The sequence below is a fragment of the Bos taurus genome, chromosome 5 (assembly GCF_002263795.3).
Source record: "Bos taurus isolate L1 Dominette 01449 registration number 42190680 breed Hereford chromosome 5, ARS-UCD2.0, whole genome shotgun sequence".
Taxonomy (NCBI): domain Eukaryota; kingdom Metazoa; phylum Chordata; class Mammalia; order Artiodactyla; family Bovidae; genus Bos; species Bos taurus.
The window spans coordinates 107,860,474-107,879,544 of NC_037332.1; the positions used below are offsets into that span (position 1 = coordinate 107,860,474).

At 40.6% G+C, this 19,071-nt stretch overlaps 1 protein-coding gene across 12 annotated transcripts in view; it reads left to right on the top strand.

The window, feature by feature from the left end:
• The window catches only part of ERC1 (ELKS/RAB6-interacting/CAST family member 1), a 269,160-nt gene that overhangs the window by 76,048 nt on the left and 174,041 nt on the right, over window positions 1-19,071 (top strand). For 8 of the 12 annotated variants that reach the window (XM_005207251.5, XM_005207252.5, XM_010805656.4 and 5 more), the window contains 3 exons: window positions 846-929; window positions 5,043-5,210; window positions 13,007-13,174. In XM_005207251.5, the coding sequence (XP_005207308.1) occupies window positions 846-929; window positions 5,043-5,210; window positions 13,007-13,174 (420 nt within the window). The remainder of the gene's footprint in view (window positions 1-845; window positions 930-5,042; window positions 5,211-13,006; window positions 13,175-19,071) is intronic. The other 4 variants (XM_010805653.4, XM_024991761.2, XM_010805659.4 and 1 more) reach the window with 1 other exon arrangement.

A 19,071-nucleotide genomic window follows, 5' to 3' on the forward strand; every position in this document is an offset into this window, starting at 1 on the left:
CTTCCCCCCCCCTGAAATGGCTTAAATAAAATCACATCTTCCCTTCAAACACAGTCCTTAAAGGAAAGTCCTCTGCGCTCCCCCTTGGGGGAGAGCCGTGCATATCAGGTTTATTGTTTCCCGCATGCACTTGGCTGTATGTACAGTAAGGAAGGCTGAGACACGGCAGTCTGCATTATAACCTCCGTCACAGTATTCCTTCCTTAGATCCAAAGGCACTTAGTTTACTGATTTTCTCAACTATTTTAGGCAAGTTGGAGGATTTAGTTTATTACCGTTATCAGTTTATCAGGTTTGTGGTGTTTTAATTAAAGATCATAATTTCAGTTATAAAATATTAGCTAGAAAATAAGTATTCCCCCAACACGCCCCCCCCCCCCAATATCCCAATTGTGTCAATTCCCCAGTTTCTCAGAAGTGGAAACTGTTCCTCTAATGGTACAGTTTCTGGCTTCTTGCTGTGATCCCCATACCTGTAGAATATTCCTCTTTTATCTTAAGAATCCGTTATGTGTGACCACAGCCAGTTAGTTTCATGTAACTTCCAAAACTGAAAAATCCACACATCCAAATTTCTGTTAGCTTGATTTGTCTCTCTCACTTGAGAAAAAAATAAAATATTGTCTCTGCTGCCCGTTTGCCAGTTAGCACATTCCAGTCCCTGAAAAATGCCCTGTGAAAAGAGCAAACCCATCCAGGGGTCCTTTGAAGAGGGAATTAGGGGAACCAATCTGATTGTGTTCTATGAGTTATTGTTGTTTCCAGTTCCTGCTCTGGCTCAAAAGCAGGTAAGACGACGACCCAAGTTGACACCTGAGTGAAAAGGAATAACAATGTCGTGACAGGTAGAGCAACTGAAGGAGGAGCTAAGTTCCAAAGAGGCCCAAGGGGAGGAGCTGAAAAAGAGAGCGGCTGGTCTGCAGGCCGAGGTCTTTGCCGTAAGATCTACCCTTTGCGTGCCGTGGTCCCGCGGCGGGACCTGCGGCTGGCTCTGGGTGCTCCCCCTCCCTCTGTGGTTGGCATTTCTGCCCGGCGCTGCACTAACCAGCCCGCGCTGCTCTTTAACCGACTCCTCTTCCCCCTCTGTGTGCCATGAGCCATGCGCGCTCCGGAGGGCCTGTCCTTGGTTCTCCATCGTTGCTCTGTCACTGCGTGGATGGCTCTTCAAAGCTTGTTTTTTCCCCTCGGCTCTTTTCCTGTCACCAGACACCTGATGTATGTGGACAGTCTCTTTCTCTTCCTAGGTACAAAGACTGTGCAGATGTTCTAGGTCCACGACCCAGGGTTTGTTTGAATCTCGCTTCTTGAGTGAAGTGCTTTACCCTGCTAGATAGACATCACCTCTTAAGTCCCCGATAGGTGATTTTTGCAACACATTTTACTTTTCTGTGGAACAGATGTCTAGGAAGTGGTTAGCTTAATTTATAATTATCTAGTAAATTAGTCTCCAAATCTAGTTCCATCTCCTGTCTAGAGAAGTTGGAATTCCACTTCAAACTGTGATAAAATGATTATTAAAAAAATAGCTAACACTTGGGTACTTACTATAAGCATTTTGTAACCTACTAAGTTAGATATAGATAGATATATTATCAACCCAGTCTATAGATGAAGAAACTGAGGGCACACAGGGGTGCTCAGGATACTCAGCTAGTGAGAGGCAGTTTGATTTTACACAAGCCCTCGGGTGCCAGGACCTGTGCCAGTAGGGCCTGCACGCCTCTGCCCTGAGCTAGTCGGGCACACGTTTGTCTCACAAGTGTCAGGGGAAAAATGCATCTGAAAATAATGGTGGGATAAGACTGGAATGCAGCATTTAAAAAAAACAAAAACTTGTGCTAATTTGGTGTGTTCGCTATTTATTTATTGACCCCTTTGTAGTGGAGATAGAAAAGTGAGATATTTTGTCTAAAAGGGTCCAATTTGGTTTGTGGTAACCATGAATTGTCCAGAGGAAAAGTTGATCTATAACTTTTTTTTCCCTCAGCTATTATTATTAATATCTTTTTGTGTCAAACAAGAGGCTAAACATCCCATACATTTTTTTCTTGTTTGTTTAACCTGTACACGATATAGTGGCACAGGTTTGCTTTCTCCCCATCTTACTGATCAGGAAACCAAGGCTTAGAGAGGAAATTATTGTAGAGGACACATTTATCCTTACTTGGGATTGACTGCAAAGCCTTGTACTCCTAACTTTGCTTTTTTTTTAACTTCTTATTGTATATTGATGGATAGCCAGTGAATACTGTTGGGACGGTTTCAGGTGAACAGCAAGGGACTCAGTCATAGGTATACCTTATCCATTCTCCCCCAGCTCCTCCTCCCATCCGGGCTGCCACGTAACATTGTATGCTCTTAACTTCTAGGCAAATTTTGTGCTTCCAAACTCTTCTGTTTAGAATGTTTTCTTCTCTTTCTCAGTCTTTATGGTCAGTATAGTATTATTTGAGGATTATTTAATAATGCAAATGAGGAAACTGAAATTTTATGTTTACTATTGATCACATGGTCAGAGATAGCTGGAAATTTGAGTCATCTATAAGCCATGGGTTCTTTTTGTTGTTATCCAATTTTTTTTTTTTTTTTTTTTGTATTGGGATTAAGCCATAGGTTCTTTAGTTGATGAGGTGGGAACGTTCCTCGTGTATATTCATTCATACAACAAGTGCGTTTTTCATGCCTTCTGTTTGTTAGGGATGGGATAACACCGTGTGTGTGTTTTATCGGTAAAGGGGTATCGTGAAATGATGCCACACCACCAGTACGCGGTGACTCCTGGGCACCTTTCTGTATTTCAGGGTGGAGACAGCTGCTGTTGGCAATGATCTTCCTCTGATGTCAGTAGTATCAGCCAGTACTTTGCATTCAGTGAGCTCACAGGAATACTTGTTGAATGAATGAATAATTAGATTTATAAATAGAGATTTCATGCATATGAGGAAAATGCTTGACTTCCTGCTGAAACAGAAGAGTAAATTAGAAATTTATTTTTAGTGCCCCTTAAAAAAGTCTAATTTTAATTATAGTAAAATTTATTTCATACTTTCTCATGGGAAATTGTTCTCAAACGCTTTGGCCCTAGTGCCTAAGATTATCGCAGCCAAAATAGTTTAGATACATTCAACTTGAAAAAAAACGTTTTTTGTTTCCTCAGTGATACTGTGATTACTGACTTCTTACCAAGTTTATACTTCCAGTAATTAGTCTGTATTTTAGTGCATGAATGCCTTGCCCCAGGCAGTAAACATAATGTAAAAGCAGATGTCATTACTGTTAAGTTAGCTTACATTTAGAATAAAAGACTAAAAATTCTTAGAAACACAGTAGAATGTAAAGGAGATGTTTGAATTGAAATGTTTTCTAAGTCCAGATGGGACTTCTCTGGTGGTTCAGTGGTGAGACTCTGACTTCCAGTGGACAGAGCACAAGTTGAGTTTCTGGTCAGGGAGTTGAGATCCCACGTGCCATGCAGCACAGCCAAAAAAAAGCAAAATTGTTCACTGTTCTGTCAGTTAATCAAATCTTTGGGCTTTCCTGGTGGCTTGGTATTAGAGAAGCTGCCTGCCAGTGCTGTAGACACAAATTTGGTCCCTGGGTCAGGAAGATCCCCTGGAGGAGGAAGTGGCAGTCCACACTCCAGTATTCTTGCTTGGAGAATCTCATGGACAGAGGAGCCTGGCAGGCTACAGTCCACGGGGTCGCAAGGAGTTGGACAGAACTTAGCAACTAAGCAACAGACATGTCAAGAGGAGAAAAATTTGTGGGAGGGGGGTGAGTGGCACCTGTTGATTTATGGATTACTCTGTCAGAGTAATTCAACTTCAAATTACACATACAGACTCTTAACAGAATGAGATTTTATGCATTCTTTATTTAGGTTATATACTTTTATCCATTTAGTTGATACGACATGTTGTAGGTGATACAACTTTGTAGGTGGAGTCTTTTTTTTAGGTCAGTATCCCTAACTCCTCAAAATGATACGATTTTTTTTTTTTAAAGCACATTTATAATGCTTTGTAACTCTAAAAGTGGCTTTTTGAGACAGAGACTTCATGTAAACTTTCATTTCAGAATGAAAAGAAAAAAGAACTGCAATAGCAGCTTTTGAGTTTAAATAGCCATGCTAGGAAGTTTCTTTTTTCTCTCTGTACTACATCTACACTAATCCTGCTTTAATTAATGATTTGAAGTTTATTATGACTTAATAAAATGAAAACTGTTTTAGTCATGATCAGATGTTTACTGTTATCTAATCATCATTATCTAAGTGACCTGGGATTTTTCGTCATCCATTCCTTTTCTTTTTTTTTTTTTTTATTTATTAGTACAACAGGGGTTTATCATATATCAAAGGAAAAAAAGCAGGTTATAAAACAATATATACCATATCATCACATTTTTTTTTGGTTTCCTTCAAAAATTCTCTTCCAGTAGTGTGACAGAGTTCATAGAAGCCTCCCATGGCAGAATACCTAAATGCTATATAAAGCACAACAAACATATTTTTAAAGTAACTTGGTGAGGTCCTGCGGAAATAAGGATAATTTCCCAAGTGTGTCCCCCTGAAACAAACAAAATAATACAAAGCAAAAAGGAAATCGTAAGTAAACAGAGAGGTCAACTAAGTAGAAACTTAGAGCTTTGGGAACTGGGTAGGGGTAAGAGAGTTTGGGGGAGAACCAGAGAGTAAAGAGCTACATGTGAGACAACTCTATTCTCCCCAAAGCTTGGATCCTCAAGGGGCTACATTCTTAACAGAAAGGAAGAAGTCCACCTGCTTGCAGAGGGAACCTACAAGATTTCAAAAAGTTTAGAAGACAGTAAATGAAAGCTGGGAATTTTCCTATTAGTTGAATAAGCTTTGATTTTTTTTGGGGGGGGGGTAGTCGTCTAAGATTAGATGATGCAAAAAGATGAATTGTGCCCTGTCCTAAAATTAATGCTGCATATCTCGACCTGGATCTGTCTGAGATCCAGATTAGAGGTTCTTGGTTTTATTTCTTTTTTCCTTACACTGTTGTATTTTTCTTCTCTAGATTGGTCAGGTGAAGCAGGAGCTGTCCAGAAAGGACACGGAACTACTAGCCCTGCAGACAAAGCTGGAAACCCTCACCAACCAGTTCTCAGACAGCAAACAGCACATCGAAGTGCTCAAGGAGTCCTTGACGGCTAAGGAGCAGAGGGCTGCCATCCTGCAGACCGAGGTAAAGGCGTGCTAGGGTCTGCAGGGATACCGTTCCTGGGCACCTTGGCACTTGTGTTACGTGTGCACTTTTTGGTGTTGAGATATGGGAGCCGTGGATACTGTTGTGAGAGATTCTATAGCAGTGCGATCGTTATTGTACTAAACTATAATCATCTTGTTTCTGTCATTCTTGGATCTAACAAATTAAAACCAGTGCAGTTTACATATATTTTTGATGTTTCTAAATATACTTTAGGACTTCCCAGGTGACTCTGTAGTAAAGAACCTGCTTGCCAGTGCTGGAAACAGGAGACGCAGGTTTGATCCTTGGGTTGGGAAGCTTCCCTGGATAAAGGAATGGCAACACACTCTAATATTCTTGCGTGGAGAATTCCAAGGACAGAGAGGAGATTGGCGGGCTGTAGTCCATGGGGTCAGAAAGAATCAAACCTGACTGAGCATGCACACATTAAGAAATGAAAAGATAGTTGTAAAAATGTTTGTTCTCACCCACCATAAATCTTGCAGTCATGAATGACCATGAGCTTGGGCAGCCTGTGTTGGGTTATTAAGTGTCCTTAATTTTTGGTACTATGAATAGCTTTAAGTACGCAAACTGTGGAATACAAAAATGTTCAAGATTCATCTCGTTTTGAACAGATTATTAGATGTGTGCCTTCACGTCCTGTTTGAAAATAGGGTTATCATTTTTAGAAATCTTAGAAGATGACCTAGGCTGTCAGCCTAGATTTAGATAAGAACATACCCAATAATTTCATACAGATGAGAATCTGTCATATTTGCAATGATGATGCTGTTCGGATTTACTGTCTAAAGGAAAATGTTTTCTAAAGAGCTCAATGACGTAGAGAATTTAGGTAGGAGTAGGTAAGCAGTTCTGCTTTCAGTTCAGTTACTCAGTCATGTCCTACTCTTTGCCAACCCGTGGACTGTAGCACTCCAGGCCTCCCTATCCATCACCAACTCCCAGAGCTCACTCAAACTCATGTCCATCGAGTCAGTGATGCCATCCAACCATCTTATCCTCTGATGCCCCCTTCTCCTGCTGCCATCAGTCTTTCCCAGCATCATGGTCTTTTCCAATGAGTCAATTCTTCGCATCAGGTGACCAAAGTATTGGAGTTTCAGCTTCAGCATCAATCCTTCCAAGGAATATTCAGGACTGATTACCTTTAGGATTGACTGGTTTGATCTCCTTGCAGTTCTGCTTTACAGAAGAAAAGGCATGTAATATGGATTAAGGTTTTGTTTTAAAGAACTGGATAATTAACAAAGGTATAGTTTAATGAGAAAAAGAAATGGGTAGTAAAAAGAATGCAGAAAAACATCACAGACTCAGAAATTCAGTGTCTTCAAGTGAGGAGGAAGAGAAAAATGACCCAAATATTTCACATAATATATTATTTTTATACTGTGGGATTTTGTTGAAAATGAGCGGTTTAAGATGGTATGTTTATAATTTTCCTTACAGCTTACTTAGGCCTTTTCTATTTTGATCGTGTTTCGTTTAATCATGGCATCAGCTTCCTACCTCAGAAGCATGTTTTGGGTATGAATGCAGCTCTGGCATCAGCGTTACCAAGTTTGACCACCGGCCAGCAGGTGCAGATTCTGACCTGTTGCTCAAGTTCTTTGAGCCTCTTTTCACATCTGTAAGGTGAAGAGGAGTGCCGGCCTTGTTAGGTTGTTAGCATTAAGCCACTTTATTCACGTCTGGTGCCTGTCGCATAGTAAAGTCTTCGCACATCAGCTATCGACATCATCGTAGTTCTTATAATACTGTCAGCTAATGTGTGTAAACTGCGAAAACAGTGAGAGAACGTGGTCACTTTTCATTGGCAAAACTTTATGTGGAAGTTCTGCTGTTCACTATTTTATCAAGCAAAATTAAGGTTTACTCATGGAATTGCAGATGCAGAACTACCTGGAAAATGTAACCTGCAAATTTATTAACTTAGAGCTTTATTAAAGAGTTTTTCACATCAGTACCTGGTTGCATGCAGTACTGTGAAAGAGTCAGAAGAGGGCACCCTCGCTTTAGAAGTGAGCCTGCTTCCAGGCCTGCTGCTGTGATAGCTTTGGATGGAGGTGGCAGGTGTGCGAACCCGAGTCCCAGGCAGTTGGTTAGTGATGATGCAAACACTTAAAAGCTTGTCACAGTCTAATAGATGACTTCTCCCCCTTGGCAATTCATCCTTCTCTTTGTACCCCTCTCAAATAATGTTCTCATTAACTGGGTCTCACACACATGGGCTTGTGATTGGCTTCTTGTACCATAGAGAACAAAGACTGTATTTGTGGTCATTCTTGGATGGTTTTTATATTTGCTTTTAGCCATTGTGGGAGTAACTGAGTTTCAGCAATTTACCCCCGTAAGTTATCAGGACAACTGCTCAAATGTAAGTGTCTCATTCTGAACAATAACAGTAGGAAAGCTAGCTTCCTTTTGAATTGGGGTGATTTTATGAGTGTTATATGCCTGTTTATTAGGATTTGCTTTTTTTCGTAAATTACTCCGATGACACTTGACAAGGGTCACTTTTTCCAAAGCAGGTTTCTCCTGTTGCATCCCCTAAAAGTCAGTTTGAACCAACTGTTGAAAAGTTCTCATTTCTGTAATTACTAATATTTCTCTTGCTCTTAATTGATCTTGTCTTCCTCTCTGAAGCTATCCTGGACTTTCATCTGGCTCTCAAATCACTAAATTAAGCCAGGGATTGAGGTCTTTGGGGGTAGTGTGTATTAATGACACCCATGGAATTGTTCCTGTTTTGTGAACACCACTGTTGATCTGTTAACCTCCACAGAGCTGGTCTGGATTTAGCAACATTGTGGTCAAAAGCCTGGGCTTTGAAGTCAAACCTCGGTTTGAAACACAGCATCCTGCATTTATTAGTTATGTGGCCTTGGATGAGTTATTTTACCTCTTTCCTCTTCCATTTTTTCATCGGTCCATGAAATTAATAATAATGCCAACTTCTTAAGGTTGAAATAGACGTTAAATGTGGCTAGAATAGTTTTTTAATTATGATGCGCTCATTTGAATTTGGAGATTAATATTAAATATCACTGGGTTAAAGTATTGCCATTGGTTTTTTTTAGACCATACATTTGCACCCCCTCCTACCCTTGTACAAATAAACTGGAATGACACATCTCTGCCTGTGGTCTTCTTGAAGTTTCTCTGAGCTCTTCAGCTTTTCATTGGGATGGGGTGTCAAACAAACTCACTGAGTTTGTTGGAACAGCCTTCTTAAAAGGTCTGCTTGTGTGCCGTGTTGGTCTCCTGGCCCAGTGCCCTTCGTTCATCCTTCTTTCTAGGCGGAGACAGTGGGAGAAGTGGTGACGGGAGGTTATGCTGTGATCTTGGGCAGGTCACTTAGTGTGGGCTTTGCTTTTTTTGCAGTCTTATAATTAGAAGTAGTTTATTTAATTTTTAAAAACCTTACAAAATACTGTCAAATACAGGAAAAATGCAGAAAATAACATAATAGACATCACTCAGATTTAATCTGCATTAATGTTTGGCCACTTTTAAAGGTCCTTTAAAAGCAAAGATTCTTAAAAAAAAAAAAAACTCATTCTAAACAGAATATTCAGTGGTATATCTGATTTAAGCAGAAACTTTTGTTAGAATCTCAGGTTTTTAAAACTGGTTGGGACCAGGAATAAATATGTGGGCACTGTTGTTAGGGGGATGGTGGCTAAAGCCTCAAGAATGAAGTGGTTTCTCCAGAGGAAGTTGTAGGGAGTGAGACATAGAGGGAAATGACAGAGGGTCCAGTGAAGAACAGCCTTCCCAGGTGGCGCTAGTGGTAAAGAACTCACCTGTTAATGTAGGACCTGGCTTAACGTAGGAGACCTGTGTTCAATCCCTGGGTTGGGAAGATCCCCTGGAGAAGCGCATGGCAACCCACTTCAGTACTCTTGCCTGGAGAATCCCATGAGCAGAGGAGCCTGGTGGACTACAGTCCATGGGGTTGCAAAGAGTCAGACACCACTGAAGTGACTTATCACGCACCAGTGAATAACATTGAAAAGGCGTGGTCAGAGAGTTGGAAGCAGAGTGAGTCCTGTAACTCCAAGAGAGGAATTACAGGAAATACACCATTGTTTCCATGCAAATACTACTGTGCTCTTAGGTAAATCTATTTATTGATATAAAACAGAAGAAGGCTAAGATGGGTTGATACTGATGAAGTAAAAGACAAGAACAGCAGGGTAGCCATTTTTCTGTTCACGTCCATTGGTAGGGAAAATCCTGCAGAGGAAAAGCCTCCTACTTATGTTGAAGTTGGCATAACCTGCTTGCCACAGACCTTGATGCTTGGCAAGCTGGAGAGATGCTGTTCCTCCAGCCCAGCGGACATGAATAAACAAGGCATTATTCCCCCTGCCAAGAATGGTGTTAGGGTGATGACTGTGTATCCTGCTAATCTCTGAGGGGTTTCCCTGAATATGCTTTTTGTGTGTGTGTGTGGTTTGTGAAATATGGACCTCACGCAAAATTACACTATGAATTTAGTTCAAACCAAAAGATCAGTGTAGAATTCAGAGCGATTAATCTAGTAGTAGCAAAGTGGTTTTTGTGGTATTTTTTATCTTAGATCTGCAGACTAGCACATTTAAATTCTGCGTTGCATGAAAAAGCAGACCAATAAAAAGTGTACACAGGTGACTTGACTTGAAAAGATCATTTAGTGATTAGGGTGTATGTGGGCGTGGGTAGTTTGTGCCTAATCTTTGGGATATAAACTATTTTGAATATCAAAGCCGGCATTTCCCACTGCAGTAACACCAAAAGTTTGTGTATCTATAACAAGAGTTTTTCACTCATTACCTTTTTCAGTCACCAGTTCCTGTGGGTCTCATACCTGACATTCCATCAGAACAGCACGCAGGCTTTAGTGAGTGGTTAGCACAGGCCCGCCTCCAGGTCACTTAGCAGAGTCAGGGGTCTGATGCAGAAACGCAGCAGGGCATCTAGGTGCTTTCCGCAAAGCAGCAGCTCTCTGAGGTCTCACAGTTACTGTCCTCAGAATTCTGAGGGCTTTCGATAATACTCTATGTGTGGTTGGCAAGCACATACCTGACCACATGCAAGAAGGTTCAGAAGTGTGAGGGTAGAATGAAGAAAACTGGTTAATTTAGAAGTAAAGGTTTGTGCAATAAACATGACTGCAAAAAAACAAAACAAAACAAAATGATGTGAGGCTGTATTTGAAATGATTGCTCAGGCTGGGAGAGAAATAAAACTACAAGGGAGGTGGATAACAAAAAGGGTGATGGGTCAGAGGTTATGCTATGAACAAAGAATAGGCTTAGCAGGCATAAAAGAAAGAGCTGAGCTTCAGAAATACGATTTTCAGAGTTTGACAGTTCTTAGGTGAATCTTTGCAGAACATGAGAAAGCTTGCCATGTATCATTTATTAAACCAGAGGAAAGTTACAGATAAGGGAGTGTTTATTGAGGGGACAGTGGAAGTTGTGGTGAAGAATTATGAGACCTGAAAAGATGGCTCCCCAATATTTGGCTTGGCGACCCTGGTGGCATTGAAGTGGTTGAAATAGAGATGAGCAGAGTGAAATCTTTTCATTTATACGTTTTTCCTCTCTAGCATAGTTTAAGATTATTTGTAAGTACATGATGGCTTATCTATAGCAGTTTCAAATGAGACTAGTTTCCTAGGAAATTTTCCTCAGTATCTATTGAGCAGTAAATGCTACTACACACACAGTATTGGTACTCAGAGACCATATTATTTTTATATAATGTTAGTTTTGGGGGGGGGAGGTTTTTGCTTTGTTGTTCAGTTGCTAAATCATGTCTGACTCTTAGTGACCCCATGAACTGCAGCACACCAGGCCTCCCTGTCCCTCACTATCTCCCGGAGTTCACCCAGGTTTGTGTCCATTGAATCGGTGGTGTCATCCAACCATCTCATCCTCTGCCACTTTCTTCTCCTTTTGCCTTCAGTCTTGCCCAGCGTCTTTTCTAGCATCAGAATCTTCGCCAGTGAGTTGGCTGTTCATATCAGGTGGCCAAAGTATTGGAGCTTCAGCTTCAGCATCAGTCCTTCCAATGAGTATTCAGGGTTGATTTCCCTTAGGATTGACTGGTTTGATCTTGCTGTCCAAGGGACTCTCAAGAGTCTTCTGTAGCACCACAATTGGAAAACATCAATTCTTGGATGTTCAGCCTTCTTTATGCTCTTTTTTTTTTTTTTGCTAATACTAGTTATTTATTTCGGAGAAGGCAATGGCACCCCACTCCAGTACTCTTGCCTGGAAAATCCCATGGATGGAGGAGCCTGGTGGGCTGCAGTCCACGGGGTCGCTAAGAGTCAGACACGACTGAGCGACTTCACTTTCACTTTTCACTTGCATGCATTGGAGAAGGAAATGGCAACCCACTCCAGTGTTCTTGCCTGGAGAATCCCAGGGATGGGGAGGCCTGGTGGGCTGCCGTCTATGGGGTTGCGCCGAGTCGGACACGACTGAAGTGACTTAGCAGTAGCAGTTATTTATTTAATTTATTTTTAATTGAAGGACAGTTGCTTTACAATCTGGTGTTGGTTTTCTGCCATACATCAGCATGAATCAGCCATAGGTAAACATATGTCCCTTCCATCTTGAACCTCCCTCCTTAGTGTTTTGATATGATATAGTTTTGATATATTACTGATACTATAGTTATAATGCTGTTATTTCCGGATGTGCTGGTACTTGGACAGCAAACTTGGGCTGTCTAGTCAGAGGAGCTGGTGGTAGACTTGCTTGGCCTCGCAGATCTCTGAGTGTGTGATAATATTGTCAGCTGCAGGTGGATTGTAGTATTTGATTCAGCAAGTGTCAAGTTTGGTGGCAGTTACAGTTTTCTTTCTAATTTTAAATTTTCTAAAGCAGTGTGGTATCACTTGGGAACTTGTTAGAAATACTGATTCTTGAGCCCCAACCTTGCTGGATTAGAAACTCTGATGGCTTGTCCTGGCATTCTGTTCAAATCTTCTGAAGGATTCTAATGCATGTAAAATTTGAGAAACATGATAGATCATACCTGCTTTTATAGAAGTAGCAAAGCTCGGCCCATTTTTAACAATTCTCTATCTTGTCCCGTTTATTTGGATCTATTTATCTTGATACCATCGTAATCTAACTGACGTAAAATTTTTATTTCATTATGGAAGAACTCACAAAATTTTAGAGTTTAATTCTAAGTAGTCATGATTACATTCAGAGTGGTATGTACCCCTTCCCTTCTCCAGAAAGTGAAAGTTGCTCAGTCCTGTCCGGCTCTTTGCGACCCCCATGGATTGGTTCTCCAGGCCAGAATACTGGAGTGGATAGCTTTTTCCCTTCTCCAGTGGATCTTCTCAACCCAGGAATTGAACCAGGATCTCCTGCATTGCAGGCAGATCTTTACCAACTGAGCTATCAGGGAAGCCCCGTTATTTGAATTCTAATGTAAGCTTGCTATAAAAATATTACTTGGGCAACAGTGCACATCTATTGGGAAGGAATTACATTCCATTCTTTTCAGTTGTTATTGTTTAGTCATTAAGTCATGTCCAACTGTTTGCAACCCCCATGAACTGTAGCCCGCCAGGGTTCACTGTCTATGGGGATTCTCCAGGCAAGAATACTGGGGTGGCTTGCCATGCCCTTCTTGGGGATCTCCCCAGCCCAGGGATCGAGTTGGAGTCTCCTGCATTGGCAGGCAGGTTCTTCACCGCTGAGCCACCTGGGAAGTCCTTCTTTTCAGTTAATCACTTGTAAAAATCTCAACACTCGTAGGTGGACGCTCTGCGGTTGCGTTTGGAAGAGAAGGAAACCATGCTGAATAAGAAGACAAAGCAAATCCAGGACATGGCTGAAGAGAAGGGGACGCAGGCCGGGGAGATCCACGACCTCAAGGACATGCTGGACGTGAAGGAGCGGAAGGTCAACGTTCTTCAGAAGAAGGTGAGGTGCACGTGTTCTGAACCCAGGGCCCTCTGCCTTGTACCCACATGCTGTCAAAGTCTGCCTCTCATTCCTCTGTTGATACTTCTGCAGGAAGGAGTTGAAAACTGTTGTTGAAGGAGGTAGGTTGTTAAAACTGCTCTGCACATTCGGTTCTTAAAGTTTCCAAGTAAACACTGTCTGGTATCTTCAGGCACATTCCCCATGTTACTGTTTGTGCACAGTGCCTTGTAAATTGCCCGAGCGATTATTCTGGCATCGCTCCGCCTCTCCTGGTCTTCTGTCTCATACGGCAACTGTGCTGACATGTTAGTGTAGTGCGTGGGCCGGGTGCTTGCTGCTCCATCCTCGGGGTTAAGAGGACTACAGTTTTGAATAGAGACCCGTGCTACTGTACTGACATGTAATGTGCATATCTCAAGGAAAAGAAGACTTTCTTTCCTTTTTTACCTTAATCACTACTGGGAAGAGGCTAACACTCTATAATCAGTCAGGAAAGTACTGTTGACCATCTGCCCCTCCCACATGTAGCTTCATTAAGGCTGCCCTTGAGGTGACAGTTGGAGTAGGCACTGCTGTTGATTGCTCCTCTCCATTGAGGGGATGGATGAGAAGTATTTGACGTTGTCCCAGCTCATTTTTAACCTCTAACGATAGCCAGGGAAGATAACTCACCTTATTAAACCTCAAGTTCAGCTTTTCCTTTGTGCACAGAGGACTGTGTTTAGTATTTGTCCTCTGTTACATTAGTTTGGTTTTCATCTGCTTTCGAGTAAACATAAAAGTTAGATCACTCTAAATAGTTGCCTATGATACGTTGTTAGTGGATGCTAATTTCTTCTACGTTTTTTCTAGTTTTAAATTATGAAAGTAATATATGTTCAAGGTAAAAAAAATTCAAGAAGTACAAAAACATCAGAAATGAAATTATTTTTTCTCATTCTTTGGCCCTGTCAGTGAAGCTCTTTAGATGTAACTTGCTGGTAATTATTGTATACTCTTTTATTAAATATCTGGGTATATATGTGGGCCTGTTTGTGTCACACACCTTTTTTTAAAAAAGACAGCTGGGATCATACTTATTTATTTGTTTAAAAGTAAACATGTTAATGTCATTTTATATGTAGCTTTATCTCATTGTTTTTAATGTCTGCATGGCCTTCAGTGTCTTACACCATGATCAACTAATGTCCTACAGCTGTGTCAGTAGATATTTATAGGGTTTTCCCTCCTTATTTACATATTTATCATAACAGCATAACAGCGACATAAATCACCTCATTCAAGAATGATATTGTATGAATCCAAAAAAAAAACAACAGATGCCCAGTTTTTTACAAAGCCTGTGGCTTTTTTATATTCAGATGGCTTTCTTCACAGCTTCATCAGACGATTGTTGCCAAACCTCTAAAAATTTCCACTGATCTCGTAGATAATTAAAAATGTCTACCTTCCTGATTAATATTTGTTTAAATCTGAGTGCATTTCATAGTTTTCTTTGGGAACCTACATGTTCCTTTCATTTTTACCTTTTCTATCACATAAGGATTAATTTCTTTCCCATGTTGAACTGGCCTCTTTTCTTCATGCTTTGCAAAATATGTTTTGTTTGTCCTTTTCTTCTTTGTTTCCTTGGTGGTGTTTGTCTTAGAATTTATACTTCAGACTTAGTAGTCCTTTCCTCTGAGTCCTCTGAATTTTTGGTCATGCTCAAAGAGCCCTTATGCCCGCCAAGATTATTAAGTAACTCACACACGCTTTCTTCTGGTTTGTTTAAAGTTTCTTTTTTCTTTACATCTAAACATTATTTTGTGAAATTTATGTTTTGGCTGTAATGATTCAGCTTTTGTTCTTATATGTAGCCAGACGGCTGTCATTATAATGTTTGTTAAATAATCTACCTTTTTTCTTCTGACGTGAGATGCCACAGATAAATTGTCCTGTAAATCTGGGCCTATTTCTGGCCTGTTCCATGTATCTGCCTCTCTATCTGTCCCAGTAGCAAGTTTTATTAATTATTGCACTTTAATCATGCATTTAGTGTTCAGTAAGGTTGTTCTGCTTTATTCTTTTCCTTTTTTTGTAGCAATTTCTGACTTTTCTCACTTGTTTCTTTCTCCACATGAACTTGAGCATCATTTTGTCAAATCTCTCTCTTCAAAGAATAGGTTTATGACTTTTCACTGGAACGTGATGTCTTAGAAATCAAGTTAAGGAAGTTTCAAGAGGGTGATGATTAGCCTTGTCAAGTACTGCTGATGAGTTAAATAAGATGAAAACTAAGAATTTGCCATTGGGTTTAATACTGCAAAGGTCCTTTGTAACCTTGATTACAGCAGTTTCATGGAGTAGGGAAAATATAACTTGTGTCTAGTTTTCCTAATCTCCGTATTACTTTTAGCAATGTATTTAATTTTTATGTCTGAATTTAACACATTTTAAAGTGAAGCAATGTCTGTTGACTACTTTCTGTGAAAAATACTTAGTGTATTTATAATCACCCTTCCTGATTTTTGCTGGTAAACTTTGTTGTCTTTAGCTGTGTCTACGGTACTTTTCATATTTACATTGTGCTTCTTGTTGAGGGGAAAGAACTGTCTTTTCTGTCATGGTAATTCACATTGTGTAGCCTTCATTTCTGCGTTTCAGTGAATTTAACGTTTACCTCTAGCTGTTGCACCATAGCCTGCCTTGTTTCCAAGGTTTACATTTCATTTAATTCTTGGTTCCCCAAGAAATCCTTTGAACGCCTTTCCCAGAGTGGTCATAAGTGCATGCTTGTTGACCATGCATTTGTATTATCTTTTTATGTTTCATAATTTAGTTATTTGAGAGATACAAAAAACATAGAGAATAACATAATAAGTAATTGTAGTTATTCGACTTGGGAAGTAAAATTTCAAATACAGTCCAAGTTCTTTGGCATACCTTTTCTTGATAGTATTCCCCTCTGTTATCTCCCAGAAATAAATACTTGCTTTGGTGTTTATGCATGCACCCATACCTTAGGCCAGGATAATGTGTTTTTGTGCAACTTAAGTGTGTATTAAGCAAATAGATGTAAGAGGAAATACACGTGGCAAGTAAATATGAACAGCGATTTACCCATTATCCCCACTGTCATCAGGGGAATGTAAAGTAAAAGATTAAGAAATCATTTTATACTTTCCATTTTAAGCTATATTGGCAAAAATTAAGAAGTCTGACAGTATCAGGTATTGGTAAATATGGCAACTGGATTTCTTTTTCATGCAGTGCTGTTGGGCTTTTAAATTAGATACAGGTATTTTGGAAAGCACTTATTAAATGTAAAGTGCCTTGTACATATACTTTAGATGAACTCCAAGGTATATATAGGAATGCTCATAGTAACCTTGTTTGGATTGAGGAAAGATATAAAACTGAGGAAACACTGTGCAGATGGTCACTGACAGAACTGAGTGGGTGAGTTGTGGCATAGTCGCACGGTGGAACAGGACCATTCGTTTTAGGGCAGGGAGTATTTGTGGACACGGGAGTCTCCTTGGCTCCTCTGCTTCCTGAGGACATCTGTAGTCACACAGTCACTGTGTTCTGTTGGGCTTCTGGTCGTCCCAGGCATCCTCCGCCGTCTTCCCTCATGCTGACAACGTAGCACCTTCTGCTGTGTGCCTGGTGCTGTGCTAGTGAACACACAGACAAGACGTGGCTCCTGCTCTCAGACTCTCAGAGCTAAAGAGGCTGCTACACGAATGGCACACGTGGGCACAAAGCAGAGCATTTCAGATTCGACCTTGCGCGAGAGGAGTCTGAGAAAAGTCACAGCGGCCGAGTCTTGAAGATGCATGAAGTTTGCTTGGCAGATGGGGGAGGGGTGAGGTGTCCCAGGCTGAGGGAGCGCTGTGAGTGAAAAAGGTGGGTCGTGTCCTTGCCAAGAGGGTTGTGTCCCAGAATGGAACCTCCATTCTTCATACGTTTATAATACGGATTCTTAAAAATTCATGGCAGATCTCTAGCTCTGAATTCTTTTTTCTACCCGCCTCCTTATGAACTCTGTTAAGAGTCTCTGGGAAAGTTATTCCCACTTCTTATATCATGAGAAGCTTTTCAGTGAATGCATTCATCTTTGTTATCCTGTTACTTTATTTAGGAAACTAGTAAGTAGAATTCAACTTTTCTTTCCCCTGGTCCTGAAGATTTTCCATTAGAAACTTTAGAAATTGATCTGCAGTGGGATATTAAGCATAACCTTTTAGGTATTGGATTGGCCAAAAAGTTTATTTTGGTTTTTCCATAGCATCTTAAGGAAAAAACAAATTGAGGTTTTAAGCCAACCCATGGAACTTGAGATATTCCTGAAGACATGTCTTAATTCTACACAACACTTAACCTGCTTGGCTTCTTGATTTAGACACTTACTCCATAAGGAAGAGGGAGATGGTAACTCTCCTTTCATCTTCTTGGCATCTGCATTCTCTGATCATCTTTTCACAGATATTACTTACAACCATTTATTTAAGTAATATTTAACTATTTTAATATTTAAGGAGAATATCAGGAAATAATGTATTACTTTGGCCTATTAAATATGCGTTAAACTTTGTTTTTTGAGAATAGTAGCAGCTGTGGTAATGGTTGGATTATCCCACATTCTGGACCAGTTTGGGCTCTGTCTGGACCATCCCTGTTCATTGGGTTCTCAAGGCAGGAGTACTGAAGTGGTTTGCCATTCCCTTCTCCAGTATATTCTCCAGGAATACACAGAAGAACTATACAAAAAAGATCTTCATGACCCAGATATTCACAGTGGTGTGATCACTCACCTAAAGCCAGACATCCTGGAATTCGAAGTCAAGTGGGCCTTAGGAAGCATCACTACAAACAAAGCTAGTGGAGGTGATGGAATTCCAGTTGAGCTATTTCAGATCCTAAAAGATGATGCTGTTAAAGCACCGCACTCAATATGCCAGCAAATTTGGAAAACTCAACAGCGGCCGCAGGACTGGAAAAGGTCAGTTTTCATTCCAGTCCCAAAGAAAGGCAATGCCAAAGAATGTTCAAACTACCACACAGTTGCACTCATCTCAACGACAGCAAAGTAATGCTCAAAATTCTCCAAGCCAGGCTTCAACAGTACGTGGACCAAGAACTTCCAGATGTTCAAGCTGGATTTAGAAAAGGCAGAGGAACCAGACATCAAATTGCCAATATCCACTGGATCATCGAAAAAGCAAGAGTTCCAGAAAAGGCATCTGCTTCTGCTTTCTTTACTATGCCAAAGCCTTTGACTGTGTGGATCACAACAAACTGGAAAATTCTGTAAGAGATGGGAATACCAGTCTACCTTACCTGCCTCCGAGAAATCTGTATGCAGGTCAGGAAGCAAGTTAGAATTGGCCGTGGAACAATGGACTGGTTCCAAATTGGGAAAGGAGTATGTCAAGGCTGTATATTGTCACTCTGCTTATTTAACTTCTATGCAGAGTACATCATGTGAAATGCCAGGCTGGATGAAGCACAAGCTGGAATCAAGATTGCTGAGAGAAATATCAATAACATCAGATAGGCAGATGATACCACCCTTACGGCAGAAAGCAAAGAACTAAAGAGCCTCTTGATGAAAGTGAAAGAAGAGAGTGAAAAAGTTGGCTTAAAACTCAACATTCAGAAAACTAAGATCATGGCATCCGATCCCATCTCTTCATGGCAAATAGATGGGGAAACAATGGAAACAGTGAGAGATTTTAAATTCTCAGGCTCCAGAATGAATCACTGCAAATGGTGACTGCAGCCATGAAATTAAAAGATGCTTGCTCCTTGGAAGAAAAGCTGTGACCAACCTAGAGAGCATATTAAAAAGCAGAGACATTACTTTGCCAACAAAGGTCCAACTAGTCAAAGCTATGGTTTTTCCAGTA